We start from the raw sequence: 10,235 nt of genomic DNA on the forward strand, positions 1-10,235 counted from the left end.
TTTGGCTTGCCCTGCTGGGTACTTCAGACATTTAAAGCATTGTTTGTACAGCCTGGAAAGTGCATCAAGCAGAGGATACTTGTCTGCCTTGAAGCTGCACTAAAGGCAGAGCTCAGTCAAAGTTCTCCCACACCTTCACTGCTGGTGCCACCTTTTAAACACATTAGTGCAAGAAAACCAGCAGGTTACCTTCTGCTTTCTCCCCCCAGACATTCAAAAGAGCATCGATCAGGAACTGAAAGCAACAGTCATCTTAAAAATAAGAGTGATCCTCCTCTGCCCCTGCCCCTCCTTCCTCCGGCCACAGCGAACACCCCTGGACCAGATAAACACCGAGACAGCCACTAGACACGGGGCAGCGTTCCATGACACTGGGAGCAATCACATGGAGAAACAGCACAGCAACTGGCTAAGTAAAGGCACCATCTACCAAAAAAGGTCACCAAGCAAGGGCCAGGAGACTGTCAGGACAGCACAATCTTACCTCGTTTTTCTGTCTCATGCATGAAAATGCAGAGGGGACTGCGGCCAACACTTACAATCACGGCAGGAATCAGAGGGGAACGTGAGCAATGCTGCTAATTATGGCAGGAAGATAGGCTAGCGAAGGGTTTTCCTCAAAAATTTGCAATTACTTGGTCTGAACCTCAGGGACACGGACACACACACAGACGAAAAGATTGCTTATTGCCAGGAGATCAACACAACTGCCCCAACAACAGTCAAGGAGAGCAACTGTTGCAATAACGCTCTGTCCTTCCCAGGAGATAGAGAAGTTATTTCTCCCTTCTTCTGCGGAGCTCTGACTTCCAAACCCAGAAGGTGGTGGATGGGGAGGGGGGGCCAGCCCAGCACTGTGCCACGACAAGAGATGGTGCTGCAGATCCCACCCTCCTCTTTTGCTGGCCAGGGCAGGAAGGGTTGCACAGAGAGAAAGCAGAGCTGAACAAATCTGGGACATCTTGCCGAGAAGCCCCCACACACATCAGGGGGGTCAGGCACATCCCCCCAGATACCCAGGCCTTAGTTCCAGAGAATGCTAACTTGGGGTGCACAAATCCCTTAATACTGGCAAAATGCTTTGAGGATTAAAAGCAGCAGCAATATGCCAAGTGTCATAGCTGGAAGTAAAGACGAATGCTGCAACAAGAGCAGTAAGCCACCTGCCAGCTGTCTTTTATATTAAAATATTTCAGTGTTCTTAGAGCTGCTTAATTTCCCATCTCACTCCAAGTCCAGAGAGGAGTTGGACTAGCGGGTTGCTAGTTTTGCCATGCAGCAGTGACATTGCTCATTATTTTTAAAATAGAATTAGAAGCTGTGATCACACTCAGTATGCACTGTCTTTTAGTGTAATGTGGGCCTTTGCTGGCCTCTGCAAATGGGTTTTGAAAGCGACGGTGGAAACAATGTGTGCTTAATCTGAACGTGGACTGCAGAGAGGTCACACACTCAAATATCCTGTTTTATGTGGTATCTGGATGTATTTTAAAACACTTTCTAGAGACTTCAAGCCAGCCAAGGTCACAAACAATCATATACAGATTAGAAAAGGGAAGGAGTTGGGCAAGCAAAAGGGAGCCTTGTCTGACACACTGAAATAGGACACTCTAAATTGCACTTAGTATTTCTTTAAAAGAAAAAAAAAATGGCTAAAGTCATAAGCTTCAGAGACACAGTAAATGCAGGGGTGGTTAAAGAGTTTTTATTCAAATAAAGTCTTGCCCCAGGAGATGGAAGGAGAATCTTGAAATATGGAGATAGGATTTTACACGTGCTAAAAGCATCAGTGTGACACTTTTTGGGGGAAAAAAAAGGGAGGGGGGGGAAATACTTTCGTTGTTATACATGACAAAATAGCAACTAAATGTTTGCTTTGATCCCAGTGCATAAAGGGTGAAGCTTTTAGGCAAGGAGCGGCAGGTGATCTCAGCTCTTCTGCAAGTCCTAATGCTCCTAAAAGCCACTCTTCCAGTTTCTGTAATTGGGCATCAGTAGTTAATGTAGTATTGACTGCATTACATGCTCCTGTGCATCCTCTCACTAATGCCAATTGCATCACCTTGTACATTTACCATATTGCTTAGCCAATAGCTGTTAAAAGCAATCCAAATCATGAATCATATAGGAAACTTTTAGCAAGACACGACATCCAAAGGAGACAATTTACAGTTGAGTTAATCTGGGTACATTAGCGAGACATGGATTCAGGAAGACAGACCAATTTATGTTACTTTAGTTTTACCCTTTATTGCTTTGTATAGGCAAATGAATGGAAGGGCATGGAGTAAAAACAGATATAAAAGGAGTCCTTTTCAAAACAGACCTCCATTCCATGTAGACAGGTCAAAGGGTTTGAGACTGATGCTTGGTTCAGGCTTTCATAACCATAACAGGGTACTTACAGAAATAATTTTCCACAAAGGAGTATAAAGATAAATATATAATGGATTCTGAATAATGTTCAATACCAATCCTCACTGCAAGTACATTAGGCAGAAACCAGGTTGTTCAACATTATCTAAGGCATGGCCTATCCACAAGTCACCTGCCATCAAGAGTGCCAGGAAGAGGCTTCACACGAGGTCCCAGGCAGGTCTGCTCATCAGCTCTTTCAGGTGGGAACCCCAGGCAGGGGGGGTTCTGCAAAACACAGCAAGGCTCGCTGGCTCAAGCCAGTCCTCCACCTGCACATCTTGGCCATGTCACTTGTCAATATAGAGAAAGTACGACCTTCCCCTACCTACTTGACTCGAAGGGACCGAATCCTTTTGAAACATACACCTATCTCTCTGCAACAGAAGGAAACGATATAAGCATTAAAGAGGTATTGGTTAACCCGCATCGGCTGCAAGGCAGAGCCAACCAGGAAACAAATTAGTAGCAAGTTCCCACTGAAAAAGTACATTTTACAGAACAATTTCACACTAGATGCGCGACCAAAAGATGCATAGCAAATTGACATAGCACCTTTCTGCTTTCCTGATCAAGCTCAGTAGCACCAGAAAAAGAGAGAAGATGAGGAAAAAAGGACAGCTAGGAAGTGTGCTCTCTAGCTAGGAAGTTGCCTTATCTCTTACGAGTGGCAAGTAATTTGCAATATTTGTGGAGAAGGAGGAAAAGAAAAAGAGAAGAGTGGTGAAGGAAATTTAGAGGAAGCAATGGTTCATCCATCAAAAACTTTACAAAGGAAAAACTGAACTGCATCCTTAAATATTGGATTCCAAAATTCTGGAAACTCTGGTGTTCTAAGCCTGGTTTAAAAAAAAGATCATGATTCCCCTTTGAAAAGCTTCCAGAAGTCCCTTCGAAAGAGTTGCACATACAGGGAAAATGCCAAAACAAAACATTTTCACTAGCTGATCAATTTAAACAGCTGTGGTAAAGCTGCAGCCACTGGCACCATCATTAACAATTTAAAGCATGGCTGCTTTTGTCTTCCTTCCCAGTTACATTCTCATTATGCCTTTTTATTTATTAGAAACACAGTCCTCCGGAATACATTTCTATATCTCAGATCCATAATAAACCAAGTAGGAACATCCCTGGCTTCTACTCAAATGGATGTTTACATTGGCGAGAGGGTTAATTGTTTAATTCTGGTCCAAGTTCTCTGCAGTTCAGTCATGAATATGCAAGAGCCATCCACTTTTTCTTTAAGAGAAACTAGAACTATTGAAATCAGTAGTTTAAAAAGAAGGCAAATATTACTTTCACTGCCCAAATCAACCTGTCAGTGTTTGATTAGCATGCAAGGAACTCTGAACGCCGGCGTAAAGAATTCAGAAATGTTCAATGGAATTAAAAAACCCTCTGAATTTGGACAACAGCATCCACTATCTGCTTTGATGTGCAGCGTATGAAGAAACTAGTTTGCAAGCATATTCACTGGAGAGTTGAGCGTCTGTTTGCACAGATAGCACCCAACATCGCTCTTGAAAACTTGAGCTCGGGAGTCATGCTGTTGGAGGACAGAGAAAACACACACTTACACACAGAGAATTAAAAAAAAAAAAAAAACAGTAGCTGTGGTGAATTGTTCTCAGACCATCTATAGGTTTAATTATGTTAATCTAATAGTGAACAACTTTCATTTTACATTGTCCTTCCCTCCACCCCCAAGTCTTCAGTGAATAGGAGCTACATTCACTGAATAAATCTTTCCCTGGCAACAGTTACGCACATTATTGAAGTTGGGGGCAGTGATTTCTATATGGTTTAAAACAACGTCCATATATTCTAAATGATGACAGTCTATCCAATTTTAAAAAGATAAACCCGTTAAGAGTTACATAGTTCAGCATTTAGCAGCATCTGCAGTGCCTTTTCTATTCTCACACCGCAACACTTAATGCTTGATACTATTATTCTGATTTTGAATTGATTTCAAGTAAAATATCTTATCTGTCATAAACTTTCGTATTCTTTACCTGAGTAAGACCCCTCGCAGATGCAATCAGTCGTAATGCTAAAAGAACAGTTTACCTTTGGCAGAAATGTAACAGTTGATGCTAATGACAGCGCAGCAAAACTTTGAGCAGCAAGCCCATTTCCGAAGAGAGCAAAACCACCTCTAAACACAAAGCCTGAAAACCTTAAGAAAGCCTCCAAATGAAATCAATTAATCCTCCAACCATGATAAATTCCTTAACCATTCAAGAAACGTATTTCAGACTCTGCTGTGACCCTTTATCACCAGACCTAATGGATTACTTTATTAATAATGCACTGCTCTTAAAAGGAATTTTTCTGAAGATTCTGCCATAAGAGAGCATTTTCGGAATGGCTATGACAAACAGGCTGACATGATCACGTTGTATCTATTAAAGATAATAAAATTTAACACTAACTCCAAAGAAGACAAATTATGCTCCCCTGCCAGGGTATCAAGCACACTTTCCACTGTATTAAACCAAAATTAGAGCAAAGTAATTTCCAAGAACCAGCTGCTTCTTTTGCCCTATTATCCAAGCTGAAAAATGTTCCTACACTGTTTTAATACTTGTTATGTCAACTATCACGTGTCATGAGCAGCTGGGAATGAAGAATGATGACATCCTATACAAATGCCTACCCAGATCCTTATCTAGTCTGAGCAAACACTGAGAAATCTTTGATTGCCCGGCAGGAATACTCCTATACAAAGTAGTTTGCTCCTGTTAGGCTTGCTAACTGCTTTCACTCCTCTTTGTCCCATAGGATGAGATTTTATTGAATAGAGATCTAGGTTATCAGCGCTCCAGCTACAGAACCAACCATTTCTTGAAAACGTTTAAGCAATTACTTTACAGAAGCACGAGAGAACCGTGAGATAGTATTTGCCATTTCGAGGAGCAGAGGCCACCTCTAGGAAGACTTCCTCTAGCTCTGCACTTGGTCAGCTTTGGAGAAACAGTCCAATTTTTTTTTTTTTTGGTCCTTTCTGGCCAAACTGAGTCTCATGGTTTATTCTGCTGCCAAGTGCGCTCTGATCTTATTCAGATTCCTGTTTTTACAACCTTCTTTCTCCTCTTCATAAATACATTAATCCACTGCTGTACATTTGAGTCACAAAAGGACGCTATGCCAGACCAAACCTCTGAAATTACATCGAGGCAGCATGTGTCAAGATCAAGCCCTCAAAAAACCAGCAGGTGATCCAGCTAAATAGGTAAATACAGGGTGATCTGGATCAAACATTCTTTGAATAAGCTGAGGTCTCAAAGATACGTAGTGGTTCTTTATACACAGGAAGCCAGACAACGATGGACCACGGAAAAGGTCCAAGGTGGACAAGCACAGGAGGTTAAAAAAAAAAAAAAAAAAAGAGGCAGCTTCAGGAATATTAGGCAACAGAAAAATTAAATTCCATGTCATGCAAGGAATAAGCCACCTTGCCATTTCTCCTCTTCTCTCTTCGCGTGGTTCCTCAACAGATATACCTAAGAAAGGAACGTGAAAAAGGAAACAAAGCAGCAGCATGTAGAACAGCTCTTCTTCCTATAAGGCACTATCTATATTACGCTTGTGCGCAACCCGCACGTGCCTTATTTTTGAGAGTGTAATGATTTTTATCAACAGAAGAGTGTTGTCAGGACCTATCTTGCTAGAGGTAGATCTCTGTCCATATCCATCTACCTAGCTATACGTACCTCCATATGGCAGCTGACATACTCATTTGTGAAGCCAACCCACAGCTCTGCTGTCCTGACTAGGGTGCTGTGGCACCATTCCCGTAACTGCCATTACACAATCAATTTCACTGCCTTTCTAATTCCAAATGCTGCTTTTCTTGCCTTCTGTGCAGGGTAAGATGGGCTCTTACACAACAGGGAACCCAACTACTGCTACTAATCCAGTTTCAAATTACCTAATATTCATTGCCCTAAATACCTCCCATCAACCTAAGACCCATTCTCCAACCCCAATGCACACAACCACTGAGTACCCATATTTTTCTTTTCATTTCTAAAGAAACGATGGAAATTTTTTTAGAATAAACCCCAAGATTTGTACATGGGTACATGTTTCCAGAGTCCTCTGATATATTATTTACTTGGTCTAATCTTGCCATCTATTTAATCAGAGTTCTGCTTGAAAACACAAAGGAGCCGTGATTTGGGGCGCTACTGTCTATGCAAACACCAAGATGAACACACAGCTGATAAGTGTTTTTACAAGTGCACACACGCTCAATAATTTGGTTGAAGGATACTACATCTAGTTAACACAGTACAAGTTAGCTAAAAGGAAACTTTCACCCCACACACACACAACAAAGAGCTGTGATTTCTATTAGTGCATTTCATACCATACATGCTGATTACCAGGCTGTGCCTCATTGTTAGCAGAGATTACAGCTGGGATAAGCTGCAGCTTTTTCCTAATTGCTATTATGATGACTGAATTTTTGTTTTGTGTCAAGCATTATTCACACATTATACTCCAAAATTTGATTCCTCCATGATGCATTATTGATTCCATGCAGGCAATCACACTGCCGCCAATGTGAAGAATTAATTTGGGCTATTCTACTTGATTTGCATTGCTCCACCATCGCAGAACATGGCTCTATGGGGAAACACAAAATGAAAAGCAAGATTTAACAAAATATGGAAAATGCTGCTGTTCTTTAAAAGACAAGTCCTAAAGAGGGGAAAAAACACAAAAAAACCCCCAAACCCAGCACAACACGTGTGGTCCAGAAAGAAATAAGGTCAGTCAGCCAAATCCATCTTAGTCAGAGGAAGGTTACAAGAGTAGCCTTATGCCTCTAATAAAGTAAACTAGCTTGCTTCAACATATATTGCCAAAGAAAACAACTGAACACCTCTGAGAGCGACACTGCTTCAAAGCCTTTGAAACCCTGTTAGCTCCATTTGTTTTCCCAGCATAAGCAATACTCAACCACTTAGCGTGTCTTTTATCCACAGTCCAGTCAACTGCAAAGCGGATCTAGAAGATATGTAACAGATGCTTCGTATCTACTTTTTTTAAAAAAGTTTTACTGTGTTAACAAAGAAAACTTATGAGATCTCAACAAAAATAAAGCCCAGGAATTTTTCTTCCCCCTGAATAGGATTGTTTCTTGGTTTTAAGACACCAACTTAATTAGCACAGAATAAATTCAGAAGTGTAAGGCAACTTGTACTTGGGCACTGACCCCATATTGGTCAACTTTTAGCTAAAATTTGATGGAATCTGCACGCAAGGCAGCACTGAGAATAACACATTATTGCTTGGTCTCATGTTATGAAGGTGTAAAATCTTTGTGAGAAATCCATTCACAATTTTTCATTGTCCCAAGTGCTTCACATCAGAACGAAACAAAACCTCACATTCCATCTCAAAAACTAGATTCTATTCTAATTCTATGCACATGAATACACCAGTTTGATAATTTTAGAAATCCAACTCATAATGAGATAAAGATCTCAAAATGCTAGTATTCCCTCCTCAACTTCTTTTGCAAGGCAAAGAGGGGAGAGAGAGAAGATAAACTTCAGTAGAAGACTTCTGCTTATAAGTGAGAACCCATCCCTTATTTTCAATACACAAACCTTCTTGCCTAATTATTCTCCAGTACAGTATTAATTCAATTTTAAAATGCCAGAAGACAGATATGGGTTGGGGAACAAAAATCATATCTCTCTAACTCAGTAGCATTGGGCAGCTTTCGGTACTATTCACAATGTGTGATTAGCACCAGTCTGACCCAGGAAAGCAAATGACTTTGAATTACAAGTTATATTTCTCATAAATATTTTAAGAAGCAATACATATATTCAAGCAAAATCAATGCTGCTGCCAAAATCCTCAACTTCCAAATTCTCCAAGCTTCTTGGCTTCCTCTGAAAAGCTGTTTCCTAAGGTCTTGCAAATGTTCAGTAATATCTTCTGCTTCCAAATGAAAACTGCCTACAACTATTTTTTAACACTTAAAGAGATTTCTGAAAACAATTTTAAAAGATCAGAGGGTGCAGCAACACACCCACTGCAGAGCGTTCTTTACCCATATACAAGGGTGAAATGAAGCAATAAGATAATAGCTACAAATGAGCATTAAAAGTTAAGAGGTACTTCCCGCTTTCGATACACAAAGTGCCGCCAAGGTGGAGGTCTTCAGCAAGAGGCAGCGCCATCGATGGAAGTCCATCTGGATGGCTGCAGAAGTGTTCTGCTCTGCCTCAGTGTTAAACTTTGCTTCCAGCGTACAAGCTAGGGAAGACTTAAGCCACAAAGCAGTCTTAGAAAAAGCTCATTAAAAAGTTGTGATTGGATTTACCACATTCGTCCTAGAAACTACTGGTGAGTGAGCAGTTAAGTTGCACAGCCTGTAAGCAACGTGCAAAAAAAGAAGACATCAGGTCATTCGAACTACTAACTAACACTGCCTATTATTCTTCACATCAGTTTGTAGCCCTTAGTCATCCTCGATAAGGACTAGTCAGCCTTAAAAAAATAAGTGTATGTGGAGTCCTAAAATAAGTCAATCTCTCCTTCAGCTTCATTCATTACATTACCTCCCAGATGAGATTCCACTTCTGCCATTTAGAGAAGGGAGTAAATTCTTAGAATAAGCCAATGCTTTTTTGCCAGAGCAGCTTATTAGCTTATTGTCATTATGTTTATAGCTATGAAGAAAAGCTGTGAGAAATAGATATTAAAGGTGCACATTAAAGACACCCAAATGACATGCAATGGAAAGGAAAGAAAAATCTCAAAATTAGATTTACAATAAAAGCTGTTAAAATAAACAGGCTAAAATGGATATATTAGAGTTACTTGTAGAAAGAAAAATCTAAATAGATATAAAAAACCAAAAATGAAACTGTTTCTGTTACGTCCTTCAGCAAACAGAGCCTGAGGTAAACCTTTCTCGACTGGTTCGATCATGCCACAGAAGAGATTAAAAAAAAAAAAAGGAAGAGCAAGCCTGCTTTTACCAACACAAGAGGAAAATATCAGCAGCTGAAAGCAGAGCACTCTGATACACACACCACGATCTGTTTCAAAACTATTTATTTCTATGTTAGCAGCACACAGAGGACACCAAGCACAAGCTTACACAATCTCAGCCCACCTACCGTCCTCCTTGTCCAGCACCATCATCTCCGCAGTCAAGAAAAGTCCGGGGACAGATGCTTCTTCTCCAGCAGCCTCCGCTCAGGGGAGAAGAGAACAAGTCTCTGGGAGCACAAATGAGCTATGGTACAGCTGATCGTCCTTTAGCAGCAAGTGAGCTCTAATTACCCAGTTGTCCAGCTTTTAACCTAGATTGCACTCAGTTAGAATTACACTCAGAAATAAAGCACTTTGCAGATACAAAAGCAGTCTCACCTAGTTTTGTGCCTCAGAATTGCAAGGAACTAAAACTGCAATTTAGAAAGAAGGGGAATCAGAGCTGTTTCTTTGGTTCTCACCTTCTAAATGGCTCAATTTACGCAGTATAATCTATTTTAATGTAATTGCATTTGATAGCTCATAACCCTGGCTGTTGCAACTACACAGCTTTCAGCCTTATAAAGTGTTTTCCCTTTGGATTTAAGCTGAATCTAAATCTGAAATTATACTCGGAGAGGGTAGAATACCTCAGCCTGACTACTGCTGCCTCCGTCTCTCAATTTGTGAGCTTTGCACACTTGCTATTGAATAAACGCACACATTTCCCAGGGACCCCTCTCGTCCTCCTGCCAGGGTTTCCTGGCAGCGCGGAGCCTTCCCGGCTCAGCAGCACCACCTGCAGCCCGCCGGCC

The 10,235-nt window shown here is 41.0% G+C and overlaps 1 protein-coding gene across 1 annotated transcript in view; it reads right to left on the reverse strand.

The window, feature by feature from the left end:
- LMO1 (LIM domain only 1 (rhombotin 1)) overlaps nt 1-10,125 on the reverse strand; it is a 56,668-nt gene extending 46,543 nt beyond the window's left edge. Inside the window, exon 1 of the mRNA XM_010140327.1 lies at nt 9,567-10,125. Within this exon, the coding sequence (XP_010138629.1) occupies nt 9,567-9,591 (25 nt within the window). The 5' untranslated portion in view covers nt 9,592-10,125. The remainder of the gene's footprint in view (nt 1-9,566) is intronic.
- Nucleotides 10,126-10,235: the final 110 nt, after the last annotated feature.

This window comes from Buceros rhinoceros, unplaced genomic scaffold (genome assembly GCF_000710305.1).
Source record: "Buceros rhinoceros silvestris isolate BGI_N320 unplaced genomic scaffold, ASM71030v1 scaffold21907, whole genome shotgun sequence".
Lineage (NCBI taxonomy): Eukaryota > Metazoa > Chordata > Aves > Bucerotiformes > Bucerotidae > Buceros > Buceros rhinoceros.